This window comes from Embiotoca jacksoni, unplaced genomic scaffold (assembly GCF_022577435.1).
Source record: "Embiotoca jacksoni isolate LCO1_2020_lvr unplaced genomic scaffold, fEmbJac1.0.p SCAF_19, whole genome shotgun sequence".
Taxonomy (NCBI): Eukaryota; Metazoa; Chordata; class Actinopteri; family Embiotocidae; genus Embiotoca; species Embiotoca jacksoni.
The window spans coordinates 3,869,166-3,884,788 of NW_027185329.1; the positions used below are offsets into that span (position 1 = coordinate 3,869,166).

General features: G+C 39.6%; 1 protein-coding gene across 2 annotated transcripts; it reads right to left on the reverse strand.

Moving 5' to 3' along the window:
* Window positions 1–29: 29 nt before the first annotated feature.
* Window positions 30–15,608, reverse strand: meltf (melanotransferrin). Of its 2 annotated transcripts, none has more exons than XM_069153067.1 (16): window positions 12,159–15,608; window positions 11,138–11,275; window positions 10,662–10,761; window positions 9,382–9,564; window positions 8,542–8,698; window positions 7,505–7,572; window positions 7,184–7,368; window positions 6,559–6,724; window positions 6,168–6,319; window positions 5,027–5,123; window positions 4,720–4,914; window positions 4,307–4,460; window positions 3,421–3,488; window positions 3,140–3,327; window positions 2,166–2,358; window positions 30–2,033 (listed from the first exon to the last, which is right to left on the reverse strand). In XM_069153067.1, the coding sequence occupies exons 2-16, from the start codon at window positions 11,225–11,227 to the stop codon at window positions 1,966–1,968; spliced, it is 2,064 nt and encodes a 687-aa protein (XP_069009168.1). In that variant the 5' UTR covers window positions 11,228–11,275; window positions 12,159–15,608; the 3' UTR covers window positions 30–1,965. The 2 variants fall into 2 exon arrangements, with proteins under 2 accessions (XP_069009168.1, XP_069009167.1); XM_069153066.1 differs by having other exon boundaries at window positions 11,138–11,286; window positions 11,858–15,608.
* Between the last annotated feature and the right edge of the window lie 15 nt (window positions 15,609–15,623).

The following is a 15,623-nucleotide window of genomic DNA, read 5'->3' on the forward strand; positions in this document are numbered from 1 at the left end:
TGAATAATTAAGAATCAGTAAACACGATGTGTTCTGCAGGACATAGCTTTATTTCATTTGAAAAGCACAGAAAACAGCTGAAGTCAGCAGCTGTATGTAGCAATACTTATGCAGACGCACTGGCCTGGCAACTAAATATTAGTTACATGTTATGGCATTGCACATCGAAATAAATCTCTATCAGGAGGAAGAGAAGGCATTAGTTTCTGACAGCATGAGTCAGTACATATACACTGATATGGCACCTGAACTTCATATAAAAATAAATCTCTTAACATAGGAAAATAAACATCCAATCAAACATTTTAAAACGAGAAACGGCATCGAGCAGCAGGAACTACAGCAGATAGGACAAGAAGGTTAGTCTGCGCTAGAAAGAGGTGTTCGTGAAGAGAGTTGTTTGGGTTCGAAGACGTGATCTGTTTTGTTTAGCTCAGAGCAGTCAAGTATAAATAATTGTTGTCTTTTAACTTCACTTTATTCCTTTAATACTGTTGCACAGGAAATCGAGCCAAAACCCTTCAACTCAAATGTAGTTAATTTCTTAACTGCAAGTCAAACAAACTGCAAATAAAACTCATTTGTCTTTTACATCGAAAACTTGAAATCACACCAGCAAAATAAAGCTTGTTTTATTTCTTAGGTTAACGCAAAGTTCTCTTTGACCTAAACCATCCGGACAAACAAAAAACTCATTCACTCTCCATCACAAATCACAGGATGTTTTCTTCATGTTCTCCCCAAATCTGATGGAACCCGACCACCGTCCGTTTCACTCACTTCATTAATGTATAAAGTAATGCAAACGGTGTGAAAAATGGCTGAATGCCGGGAAGTATGTTGACTATCTGCTGATAAATTATTTCCAACCCAAAAGCACCAGATTAGTAACAATAATAAAAAAAAAATCAACACAGCAAAAGATGTTTAATGTGCAGCTGCAGGACTGATCGGATTATTTAGCCTCCCGATTGGTTCTTCTCGGTTTGAGGAGAATACATGAAGCAGACAGCCCGTGGACGGACACTCAGTCACTCATCATCACACAATCCCCAGCACAGCTCCGCGTGGAGGTAACACTAGTGCATATTCACTGATATGGCAATAGCTTATAGTAGAAACACAGCCAGGAAAAGCTGAATTCACAGAGCGGAGCAGCAATCCGACTTCTACGTTCACATGAAGCCTTTGAAAACAGGAGAGCCGATTTAGAGTCAGTTACAACTGGCGAAATCAATGTAGTTTTGAAGGTGTCATGGGAAAATGTTTTCTTTCAGCAAGAAACAGGTTGTTTGGGCTTTAAACGGTTCAGTTCACAACAAATGACAAACATGACATTTTCTCTCTTGTTGTTACTTGCTCAACCAGAACTTAAAACATTTTCAACAACTCTTATGAGGTTTAAAATCCAATTGCTTCTTCTTTTTTTTTTAAACAAACTTTGGAGAGACAGGGTTGCACTACCCACTAGAGCAATGTAACAGGTGACAGCATACGCACTGATATGGCAGCTCACCTTTAGTAAACAACGTGGCAGCAACACCTTCATCTTATTCACGACTGGCTGAAAGACATTCGGTTCCTAACTCGCATCTCCGCCACAAAGACGAGAGACGTTGTGGCTCATTTGCTTCAAGACTAGCTCCGTTTAAACCAAAAGGCAGCTCCTACGTGCTGTCTTCTAATTATCATACGATCAGGTAGAAATGTCTCCCAGAACAGCAGCGCTAAACCGGACTGGGCTGAAGTTGTGACGGGCGATTTGATTGGACAGCAACCAGGAAGGTTCAAATCTTAGAACATTCATGTTAGAAAAGTGTTGAAAGAAAGAGGGGGGGGGGGAAAAAAAGGCAGACATGGAGTGTCTGCAATATGAGAGATAAAAGGGGAAGGATGCAGGAAATGTCAAAAAAGAAAAAGGGAAAGGAACTAGAGAAAAAGTGGAGAGGAGATGAAGTCATGTGTTTACATCCAGAGGTTGGTCAGCATGAAGCTGAACAGGGCCATCAGCAGCAGCCAGGCAGACGACATCACTGCAATACAGAGTGAAATCAGAAAATATTAGAGAACCACTCTGACACCGACCTCTGAGACACGGTGCCCATTTTATGTCATACAAATTTGTCGCGGCAGAACCGTTAATACTTTTTTTTTTTTTTTTTTACCGGCACTCGATGAGCTGCACTCCATGTCGACCAGCGAGTCCATGTAGCCCTGACCCAGCCACTGCTGGTAGGTCTTCATGTCACCGACGCCCACCAGGCGAACGGTGGAGTCTTTGAAAACCAGATCTGTGCCTTCGTAGCCCGTCGAGTCAAACATCCTGAACTCAGGACTCGTGTCACTACCAAAATATGTCTACGGAGAGACAGAGAGAGATAAATGGAAAAAAAATTAAGAAACACCCCACAATGAGCTACAAAACTGATTTCTTACATTACAGTTAGCCATTAATGCCCACTCATGTAAAATTCAATCTAGCTTTAAAAAAAACAACAACAACAAAAAAAAAACTATTGTTATGGATCACAGTGAACATTTTGCCACCTTATTTTCTTTCTTTCTTTATTGGTCAAAGGTTAAAGGTCAAAGGTATGTAATCTTCAAAAACTCATTGATAGTGCGTTCAGTGATACATGGTCCCGAGACAGCAATTTTGCTAACATAAGAAACTATCATATATTTATATGTTTATATATTATACTCTTCCTGTTATATTTCGTCCATATGCTTGTTTAAGTGATACATATATTTTTATGGGAGGACATATCATATGATCCGTTGTAAACTGCATTCAATTTCACATAGACGGAAATGCTGTCGGCTTGCTTTATATCTGCTTTGTTCTGGAATTTTCTCCAAAACAGAAAGCCCATGCTTTCTAAAAGACAGTACAAGAAAGTATATATATATATTTTTTAATCAATTATATAATACAATAAAGAATTAGACCCACCACTCCAAAGAACACGTTCTCATCATGTCTTTTGGATTTGATTGTTCAACAATCCCTGAGATGCTTTTTGGCAGCCGAATATGAATTCTGAGATGTCAGAGGGTTCTTGAATGCATCACCAAGAATCCCAAATCTCTCACTGTTTAGAATTACTATACAGTTCATACACACGAACACTGTTACCTGTGCGCGGTCCAGAAGTCCATACACAGCGTGGATGTTGGTGTCGGGTCGTACCATCACAGCGTGGGAAGGGACTCTGGCCAGGTTACAGTATTTGTACTGTGAGACTTCGGCTTTAGTTCCCTGAGAACAGAGCAGCTGGAAATTTGTAGACCGGAGATCTTGAGCCCAGGAGTCAGACGAATGACCTGATTGAACACACAAAGAGAGGTCGTTACTTACTCCCTTAAAAATGATGAGCTGTTAAAGAGGAGAACATTTTGCACCATGGAGTTACTCACCATCGGTGTTTTGGAAGACAGTAGAGTGCTTGACAAAAGCCACATCTCCTTCTCCCTCTGCCAGACACCTGAATAAACAGATACACAGACCCATTTAGACTACTATACAAACTGGATAGCAGATTCAAAGATGGTGGCCACTCACTGACTTTACATGTCGATTGCTTGAGCAAAAAAGAGCATCTTCGCTTCTGGATTCATTTCCACATTGTGCAGTTGACTGCACAATTATATTAGTGTTTCTTTAGGCAAATAAAAATAGGTTTTCTTGGCTCAGTTTTTTCAAATATAAAACCTTTGTGGATTGAAAGTACATTATACCAAAAAAAAAAATTGTTATGTAAGTATCCTAGTGGAAGTGTCTGGTTAACATTTTTACAGACATGAACTATTAGAAAAAAGGCTTTTCTGGCCATGAATTGCAGCACCTGGTGAATAAGTACAACACATTCACTCTTTTTTTCCGCTCTGTTTGTGATCTCTACCAACCCCTGGGTCTTTAGGTGCAAAATGCTCCACTATGTTCACCAGCTTGTATCTGACCGTGTCTGCCAGCTGTGAATGGAAGCGTAAAGAGGTTGAAAACAGCTGCCTGCAGCGACTGGAAACATTATGAGAGCAGCGAGTGTGAACCAAAGCAGCAAAGTTCAGGGCCAGCCGACGCGTTATACAGATACGTAAAGCTGATGGCATTGAGGAGATAATTCTCTGTAGGTTCATCACTGCAAGCGATGCCTCTCACGTCATCACTTTATTTTCACATTGGCTTTAAGTATTACTGTGTGCACTGTTTAAAAAAACAACAACAACTAGCTTCTCTCAGTTCACAACTCCAGTAAAACATGCCATCCTGATGACGTGCAGGGGTTCGGGATGTTTTCAGTACCTGAAGGCACCGTTGTACCCATCGTACAAGTCTTTGCCCTTCTCGCATTTGTTCTGTCCTGAGCTGTCTCCCACACACAGACCACACAGGTTGCCGGGGAAACCGGGCTGATTGGCACCTGGTACACAGCTCTGCTTGAAGAACCCGCCCACCGCTACGCATCATAAAAAAAACAAAAAACAATACACATAAACAACAACAGTTAGAGAACCAGCGGTCATACAAAACAAACATTTTGAAGAGACGTTGTACATGTTCTGCAATTTTTGTAGATTGTACAAACTCACTAAATGAAAATGTGCGGTTACTAGAAATGCTCACAGTTTTGAGTATTTGTCCAGTGGATTTCTACAAAAAGAGGGAGTTCAACAGACCAGCTCACACGCCCAACACGAACACGCACTCATACTGACCCTGGGGTATCTCACAGCGCTGAAGGTTGATCAGGCCTTTCTCCATCAGCGTTGAAACGGGAACGTTCCAGCCAGCCGTGCGACCGTATCCGGTGTGACAGGAGCGACGGCCACGCAGGTCGTCAAGGTTACGAATGTCGAGGCTACTCTTTTTCACCACCGCAACCGCATAGTACGTGGAGCCATCGCGGTCATCTGGAGAGAAAACAACAACAACAACAACAACAACAACAAAAATCACATCTGTGTGAGAGCTTGTCGTCTTGGAAACCAGAATGCATGACCGTATCTTTGTTTGTGTGTTTACCTGTGTAGCTCTCGGCAGCCGCAGGGACCAAGCCGTAGTCTTTGCCCGCTGTGTAGATGTAACCTCCGTCCAGAGTGATGGCGTCGGCCTCGTTGTTCTACACAAACATTTAAAGGAAGAACTGAGGTCAAGATGCCAGAACTGCCAGAAAAAAAAAGGAACAATTTGGTTCATTTGCAAAAGATGTGTTTGTCACAAGGGGGGAAAAAAAAAAAAATCATTTTCAGGAGTACTCGTCATGAAGTCCAAGTCTTAAACTTTGTGTTTCGAGTTCTAAACAACTCATTATGTCCCCTCAACTATGTGTAACGCCACTTTACATTACGCAACTGTCACAGGAAGTAACGACAGTGAAGATACAGACAGATTCTTGTGTATGTGGATGGCAAAGTCTGCGATTGTTTGGTCTAAATATCTCAACAACTACAGCACAACCTGCAATGAATTCCAGAGCACACATTCATTGTCCCAAGAGGATTAATCCTACTTGACTTCTCCCTCACCGGCAGATTGACAGTTAATCATAATGAAATTCTGAGCACACTTTTACAATCCCCTTCAGAGTAATTAGTTTGGTGCTATTATAAAGTTTGAATATTAATCTGTCCAACATTTTGGTTTGTGACTTTTCCATTAGCCTTAATGTTAATTAGCAAGTGTTAGTATGCTACAAAGCTAAAACAAAATGTTGAACCGTGTTGGTATAGTTTTGTTAGCATATACCTGAAAGTACTACGATGCCTAAGTATATACCCTGCCAGCATGGATATGGTCTCATTAAAAATATTTATCAATTGCTTTACAATAACTAATACGAGACTTAAAATCAAAGTAATCAGGTGTGACTTGCATATTTAGTCATTTCTCTGCTGAATATTTTTAAGTTGCTTTTTTTTTAAAATAATTTACAACTGAATGTGATCATCTGAGTTAACACCGTTTCAAAGACTGTAAATAAATCCAGTTTAGTACCTGTCTTGGAATCTATAATAACACAAACTGAAACAATCAGTATTCAAAATGTTTATGTTGGACGAGAAGAACGGCAGACGGAACATTTTCTGTGGCACTTCCACTTGTGTTTTAATTTGAAGTGAGTGAATACCGCTGCAGCTGAATCACGGCAACAAACATCTGTTACCTTGATTCTGTTCATGCAGTCGGTCACTGAGTCCCCGTAGACACAGTTGATGATCGGAGTCAGACCTTTATTTTTAAAGGCCACGCCCATGTCAGCACACTTCTGCTGCTCGCTGCTGGACAACACACACCACCGGAAGACGCGTGGGATATCTATTATATAAACAGACAGATGGGTGGGTGGTGAAGACCAAATGAATGGGTTGACAGGTACACCAGACTGTCAGGAATAGAGATGCATGAATTCATTTCATACAGAAGCTAAGAAAGCCACGATTGCTCCAAACAAAAATAGTCTAATATTCAGAAAATAATTTGTTATTGTAATTTGGTAGTGCCCTTTTTTGTCATGATCATTTTTTTTAAAGCGGTACATAGGCGACATGCTTCACCTTCAGGGTTACAGTCCATGGCTCTCAGAGCGTTATAATAGATTTCACCCATCCACTTCTTGGAGTCTTCTGTCTCGACCCCCTGAAACATGGTGGCCGACTCAGAGAAAAGCACAGTTCCTCCTCCGTAAGCCGAAGACGAGAACATGTCGAATCTTGACCTCTCCTGCAAACAGAAGGTTACAATTAAAATCTGTCCTAGACGTAGAATCTCACAGTGGGAATAAATGACCACACCTAGAAGGTAAAGTGGTTAAATCTCTGAGCGCATCGCGGTGCCTTAGGTATTTTTGCACCTGAAGCTCAACTCAACAGCTTGATAACGGGGTAGGATGATGAGTCACGTGTTTTTGCAACTTTCAAGCCCACTTCCCACGGCAATCAGATGCATACGTGGAGGTGAAAAAGTAGATTTAGCTTCTCTTATGAGCTCTTCTTTGTCATTCACACAACAATTTTGTGTTACTTTTCATGTAAACAATGGACTGCAACACGATGAATCCTTTAAAGAAAATCATTTGAACATGTGCTGTGATTTTTTTTTTCTTCTATATGTAAACAATTATTGCATCTCCCCTGTGCTCCTGTCTGTCGGTGTTCCTATGTAGAGCGTGTTTAAACTTACCAGACCGTCCTTCAGCAGGTTAAACACCACCGAGGGAGTGACGTCACTGCTGATCACGATGCCACGAGATGGGACGCGGACCAGGTGGCATCTTTTCCAGTCGGAGACGGGCGCTCTGGTGCCATCACGACACAACAGCTGATAATCCGCTGAGTGCAGAGGTTGTGCCCAATCTGGGCCACTTCCTGGTAAAGAAATAACTGGTCAGACAACAACAACAGATACGCAGACAAGCTAAAGGGCGACTACAACGTGGCTGAACGGTTCACTGGTTGCTGTAATGACCAACTCATTTCTGTCTATCCTTAACTAAGACGTTACCATCAGAGTTGTCCCCCACGGTTGTGTGTTTGATGAAGGCCACCTCTCCTGCATCTTCAACCAAACACCTACAGAAAGCAAACACAAAAACAGGACATGGTGAGATTTAAAAAGGAAAGCTATTTGCAGAATTTCACGCCAGCTAAAGGGTTTTTGTTCCTCAGATTTTTCTTTTAAGATGTTGCTAACACCAGCTGATTTAAACTGACCCGTGCCTCTCTCTCTCTGGTAGTGGCCCCTCATGTGTTTTTTTTTTTCTTTTCATAAATCTAATGTCGATAATATCAACACAAAAGACACAAATCATTGTGTCTCTTTCTTTATTTTCTGTTTTATCAGCTAAGAAGTTTCCACTGTTCATCCGAACATTCAGAAACGTGAGACTATTTTTGCAGCTCTGTGTACATGCGTTTCACTTGTTAACTCTTGCATTTCGTATCAGAATAATAAAAGAGAGAAAGTAAGATTAGTACTTCAACACCACTGTCTATAGAAATATGTATAAAGCTACCACCTGCAGTAACACAGCTTAGTTTAGCCATCCTTGTATCAAGCCATAGCATGTAATACACTCTCCAGTCCACCAGAGGACAGTGTTTCAATGACAAAAGTTATGTGAAAGATTAATTTGATGAAATGAAAAAAAGGGTTCGAGACCACAAAAAAGGAACATGGATTTGTTTAAACTATTTGCTGACCTTCTTTTGCTGACACGAACCGGGTAGTTCTGCTTACTAATCCTGACCATGTTATTACAATGAGGTTTTATTTTCCTAAACCACATGGTTTAGGGGTAAAACTGTCGTTTAGATTGAGTTTAGCATTAAAACAATGAAACAAAACAAATATCCCATAATAAAACAAACTGAAAACACACTTAACATGTTTATGCATAATTGTGACACAGTCAAGCAAGTGTTTTTGTTGATTTAAGCTTAAATGTAAAGCGTTCATCCTGGTTGTATACTTAAAGTTGTGCAGAACTGTAACCTCTCTGTGTGAAAGTGTAAAGTGTGAAGAGTATGAACGTGTGGTACCTGAAAGCTCCTTCATAGCTGTAGTACATCTCGTTGTTGGTCATCTCACATTTGTGGTTTCCCATGCCGTCTCCTTTGCACAGCTGACACAGAGACGCAGGATCACCGGGCTGGTTAGCTCCAGGGATGCAACTCGCGTTGAAGAAATTTGCCACACCTGATCACGAACATAACATTTTTTTTTACTGTCTGTCATGTGCATTCTACATTGTATAAATGTATACTGTAGAAAAATGCACACACTGAAGTGGCTATTGTTTATTTCCTGTCAAATATTTTGTAACTTTGCTCTGAATGCACATTTTGATTCTTTATAGGGTTTTTCTTAAAATAACAATAATTATTTCTTGCTTTGACATAATGAAGATGCATCTGAGGCAAACTCAGTCAGTTCTGTGAACCATAATAACCATTTACATGTTGCTCAACAGATACAGTAGCTGAATAAAGAATCCATGTAATGTCCCAAAAATATGAAGACACTAGCTTTTATGTAATTATGGTGTCAGAATCAGGCATCATAATTACCAAAGCACAAGCTCTAGCATTTTTATGTTGAGATTGAAAAATATGTAGGAAATATAACAATGCAATTTTGGTCCATGTATAGTTCAGTCTGTCACTTACAATTCTGTTAGAGGGCCTCCTGTGTGCTGCGTTAGTGTTTTCATACTGGTAATAGCAGGAAAAGCCCAGCACCATCAAAATGGCTGTATTTCCTGTTGTGCTCACCTGTTCCCAATTAATCAAATTCCTAGTTCTCTCCTTTTAACTGTAGGCTATTGTGTGTTTGTCTCTCTAGTCAAGTTTATATTGAAACCATAACCCTGTCTTTCTTACCCTGTACGATGTTGCAGCCCATCACAGACATGTAGCCTTGGTCGATGAAGTATCCCAAAGGCATATTCCAGCCGGCGGTTCGGCCTTTCCCAGTGTGGCAGCTCCTCTTTCCAGCCAGGTTGTTGATATTGATGTTGGAGTTTGCTTTCTTCACCACAGCAACAGCGTAGTAGGTGGTGGTAGCTGAGACGTCAACAGAACTGGTGTTAACACACACATACTGTAAACCAAAATGACTTCCATACACACTTGAGACACTCTGCACTCTTCAGGGAACTGATATAAGATCTAGGATATCAAAGTACAGCCAGTTTTGCAATTTCCAACATTCAATGCAGAACTATAATCGATGTGTCATAAGTAGGAACATGCTTGTAAAAAAATAACTCCAATTTATCCATGATTTCAAGATTAGCTCAAGCTGATGTGTCATCATACACATTAACCTGCATTAACACATTATAGGCTACATGTTATGTTTACTGATTATAAAAAAAAAGGATATTCGTGTGGGATATGATGACTGTTAGATTTAGAAAACTAGTCAAAACTAGAAGATATAAATGATGAAAATAATATTTGATATATCTGGAGGAAAAGAGCTAAACGTGACTTCATAACTTCAAAAAAGAATCAAAAATGGACATTTTTACCTAAATATTTCTTTGGATTCAACAAACAAGACATAATATATAGAATTCGTGTTTTAGAGGGGGTCGTAAGCTTGTTAGCAAGTAGGCTTGCTGTTTCGTCCTGTCTTCATGCTAAGATTAGCTGCTTACTTTGCAGATATGGCAAAAAAAAAAAAAGCAAATAAAATGTTAAACTATTCCTTTAAACACTAAAACACCTCACATTGTATGAGCTAACCAGTTTTGCTGAAATTTCTCACTGAGGAGGAGCATTTAAATTCAAATATCACTTATCTTTCTCACCCTGAAACACTCCTTCACTCATGTTTCCCTCTCAAGCATTCCTTGTAAGTTTCTTTCATTGGATTTGTCTGTGTTTTGAGTCTCTCATAATATTTTGGCAGGAAACCTGTGTCTAGACTACATTAACTCGATCACCAGCACAAATATTAAACCCATCAACTTAAGTCACTGAAACTCATCATCAGTATTTGCTCATGTTAGTTTTAGGGAGGAACTAATTTCTTTCTGTTCATCCCCACTTCTTAATATTTGTAAAGTAAAAAAAAAAGACCTATCCACCCTCTCCTGGTCGCAGAGACTGAATTCCCACAACATAATAGTTATTAAGTTTGCGTTGAGCCTTACAGCTGCCATTTGATTCACTGGCAGCCATCTTAAAGGAAGAGGTCTTTCCCAGTTTGTAGATATCGGAGGCGAACATGGATAAGGCATCAGCTTCTTTTGTCTGCAGAAATACAGCAAAGAAAAAAGATTAACAATATCCAAAAAATAAATATGGGAGAATATTGTGAGAGTTAGATATTATTCATGCTTGTGTTTCACTCTTCTGGAAACTGGGACATCCTGTTTTTTGATCAGAAACCTCCAATTGTGTAATTGTCACAAGCAACCCAGTGTGCTTTGTACCATCTGATAACAGTTCACTTATCAACAAGTTTATTGCAATTGTCCGTAGTTTATCTGGTTATCTGATTGTGTGTTCTGCCACTTTAAGTATTTTATCAGCTTTAAATGAGTTCTCTGCTTTCCCAAGCGATGCAAATTAATCAAACATATAGAGTTTTATGAGATTTGAAATGTTACTGTTATCCAAATCCAACCTGCAGTTTCTGAGCGCAGCCCTCGACCGTCGGTCCGCTGACGCAGCTGAGGGTGGGACGGATGGAGGCTACGGAGAAAGCCTGCGACATGGCCAGACATTTCCGCTGCTCCGGCTCTGAGACGGTGCACCATTTGATCTGGCCAAACACTGAGGGACAGACAGATGCAGAGACCGTTTATCATTCTGTTTTTGAACTATTTCACCAAATGATTAATTAAAACCAAACCTGTTATCTCAAATACTAATCTGACATTTCCACTGCACTTTCTACCTCAGCACTGTGGTTATCAACCTTGGAGTCGGGACCTCAAAAGGGTCAAAAAAATGAATAACAAAATAGAAAAAGATTGTAAATTTTTTCTGATGTGTTTTATATCGCATTGTATTGTCAAATGACCTTAAAGTGACATTGGGTCATTAGGAGACATTAGTTTCAAAAGTTTCAAAAGTCAAAAGGATGGGAACCATTAATGTAATGAAGAAAACAATGAGTAGGATACATCCACAGTTTGTGTTTTCTCATTAACATTCTTGCTGAAGAAGTGTTTCTTTAGAACCTCAACAGTTTCCAATGTGCTGTACTGCAGCCTACTTGTGACATGACACTAAGACACACCAAGATGCAGAGCCACAAAAAACACTGAATAAAAAACATCTTCATTGATGAAACCTTTTGTGTACATTTACATCAAATCCAAGTTTAAAAATCAGTTCTTACCAGTATGTAGTATTAGCAGTAGAGCTCCCACTATCTTCCACATGGCCATGGCTTCCTTCTCACTCCCTCTCCAGTGGATGAAATAGCCTCCCTTTCCCTCCCCTCCACTTTATAGGATGAGCCCAGAGTCAAAGTCCTCCTTTTATCTCAGAGACTCAGCTTAAAGTCCTCTCGTGAAGGCTGTATTTTAACCAATTTAGAACTCAGTCCCCTACAACACGTCACTCAGGGATCACAGGACTCTTAGCTTGAGTTTTTGAGGCTCAGAGTGGAGTTTCTGAAGCGTGCCTCCCTGGTTTACCTGACACGTCTCTGCTGCTGCTGCCTGGCTGCAGGCCAAAGTCTGGACAGAGAGGGCTTTTACACTTCGGACCCCACCTCTGCTTTCCCCTCACTCCTCTCCTCGAATCATGTGCTTTTCCACTGATGGGCAAAAGGAAAGGAGGGATTCAGGCCAACACAGTGAGGCTGTTGGTGGCTGACTCACTGCTCTGGCTGCGGGGACGAAAAAACACAGAGACAAGGAGCCTGTTTACTTGCTTTCACCAATAACTTTGACCTCATCTCGTCTCAAAAGAGGGGGGGGGGGGTGTTGTTGTGTAGAAACAAGTATGATAATATTAGTTATTCCCAGTTGCAGAAAATCTGCAATACAATAGAATGAGCTATCAAAAGTAATGTGTCTCTAAAAAAAAGGAATTGAAGTGGGTGCTCTGGTGGGTCAGAGGGTATGTGCCCTGCATCACAATGTCAAAATTATGAGTAAAATATAAAAAGATATTATAAAACAAGCCAAATCACAAGCCAACAATAATGGGATCCACTGCTTTAATCTGTTGGATTTAATACTTTTACCACAGTTTTTTTTTTTCTTAATTTACAAGTTACAAGTAACCCTAATTGTAAAAAAGGACAATATTTCCTCTGAAGGTGAAACATAAATTGGAAATAATAAAGTGAAACGTAAACCAAAGTCAGTTATTTTCCTTGAAATATTTCAGTGCAAGACTGGTTGAATACAAACAAAATTGCCCTAAAATAATTAAACTTTCAGGCTCACAAGAATAAAGGAGTGAAACTTATGACTGTTCCTAAAACTTATTTGACTAGAAAACCACCTCATTGTGTTACTGTCCCTCAGATCAGCATGGAAACACAAGTCGAGAACTTTGTGTTTAAAGGACTGTAACTTTGGAAAATACCACATCAAAATGTTCAGAGCATCCATCCATTCATTATCTATACCCACTTCACCCTGAACAGGGTCACGGGGAGCTGGATCCTATCCCAGCTGACGTTTGGGCTGCACCACCATGCTGCCGTGTTCAGAAAAGTCAAATTAATTTTACAAAGACCAACCTCTGTGGTCTATGTCCCCCACATGTACATATGAGTAAAGGAATACTGTATTAAGATAAAGTCATTCATGGTAAATGGGTTTGTGGACAGGCACTGTACAAAGAAAAAAAAGTTAGTAAAAGAGTTACTAGAGAGAACAGCAGTATAAACGACTCCTGACAGCTTCTCCAAAGAAGCATCTCACTGAATAATTACTGCAGGAAATGAGGATACAGGATTATGGTCCTAAAATATTTCTGCAGCCTTTTAGTGAAACACAGGAAGGCGGCCTCGTCATAAAAAACTACAATTGCTGAGATCGCAATGTTCAGATTCAAACTACAGCATCAAACATTTCCGAGTAAAGGTGACAGGAACTATAAACTTTATCAAGACTTGACTGTCGTGGCACCGATGTACTTTAAACTTAATGGCAACTTTAACACGCTCACATGTGCACCGTCGTTAGCATATTAACGTGATGAGGGCATTTTTTTTTAATTTTTTTTTTACATTTGTTAAACAAAATAATCAGTGAATCCAACAGTTGCTGGCATGTTTCAGTCTGGACTAAACTGGTGATTAAAAATACAAATGGTGAATATTAATAATAAAGAGCAACAACAGCTGCAATATCTACGGCGCTATACATAAAAACAGAGTGGCATTTTAAAAGTGGAATGTAGAGTAATTATTAGTCCAGTAAATCTGACTGCAGCAATGGGCACTGTCTGTTGATAGTTTACATTTATGCTGCTGCAACATTCGCAGGACACAATGTGACAGAGTGAGGATCACATGGAGGTGACAGCCAAACCGAGGTGTCAGGACGATGCTATTTCCAGTCGACGTGTAAAGATCAGCTGACCTGGGAATCCACTCCATCTCAAATGTCTCTCAAACCTGGAAGATAATTTACAATTGTCGTCAGTGGAAACAGCTTGGATCCACATTTTTCTTTATATGAAAATGTTGAAACAGCTTAATTGTCTGTTCCTCACTGTGCTGAACACGTACAGCAGATGCTGCAAGGTGTGCAGGTATTATCCATATAAAGAGATTTGTATAAGCCATTTACAGATCATATAACAGTTTTACAGTTTTTTTTCCTGGCAGGGTTTTCTCTTCCTGCCAGCTTACATTTGTACTATAATTTATATCTGGTTTTTTTCTGACAGTCATTTACTGCAGGATATTTACCCCTCATCACCAGATAACAGGTGATTTGAACCGAAAGACCGGATGAACTGAAGGAGTGTGATCATGTGAACCTTGGACCTGACGTAACGACAGAGGCTACAGATATCTGTGGAGAGGATTACTGACCACAGAGATGCTTTGTTCAGTTAAATAAAATAGTGAAATAAAGCTAAAACAACTTTTTTGACATTTGACTTTCTGACATGTCACCTGCCATATAATCTTTGTTTTTTTATTCATTACTACCTTCATGTATGCCTGAGTACTTTTGTCCTCATTTACAGCAGTTAACATCTGTCATTTCCAGTAAATGTATCATATGTTTTACTGGAGGTTTCCTCGAAATAATATGTGATTTGATTAGTTTTCAGCACATAAACTTAAAATGTAAAAATGTGATATCTGAGGGCAAAAAGAGACTATCACAGCTTCCAGAATTATTTTGACAAATTGAAAAAAAAAAGCTTTGGATTTGAAAGACTGAGCAAACACAATGGCTGAGATGTCATCCTATGAGTCTATGCTTAAAAGATTAAAAGGCAACATGGAAGACGGGAACAACAACATAAAAACAATGGAGATCTTGATTCGATTTCAAGAGTCTTCAGTGACTCCAGCACACATTCTTTCTTCTTCATTGCTGACTGAATTTCTCACTCCAATACATGCAACTTTTTTTTTCATCTAGATTATATTTCAATTTTTAGCATGTATACATTTGTTTTTTTTTAGGACCGTGAAGTGGAGGCTTACCGATGTAATGTGCCAACTCTGTGAAAACATGTAAATTCCAATCAACAAACTGCCTTCGAGCCCTCTTTTTAGAGCCCCATTAGCCAAAACTAACAATCATAAAAAGTCCTGTAAACCACTGCCACCTCTGCCAATAAACTGAACAAAATAGTGACAAACACTACACCCATTCAGGCTCCACGAATGTTATATTTCATATTTTCATTCAAGCTTGAACATATTTTGATGTTATGCTTTGTATTCTCTGTTTTTTGGACATACTTTTATTTTGTATTAACTGTATCATGTGTTTGTTTCTGTGCTTTGTGTTGTTATCACGTTTCCGTTTTACTGCTGTGCAACAAATTACCCTCTCAGGATGGATCGCAAATCAAAATAGAGTCGCTGCTAAAGAGAGCCACATTAAACATCAAGAGAGATCCACTACAAACCCACAGTAGAGGTGAAAGTAAAGGAAAATATGTTCATATTTACA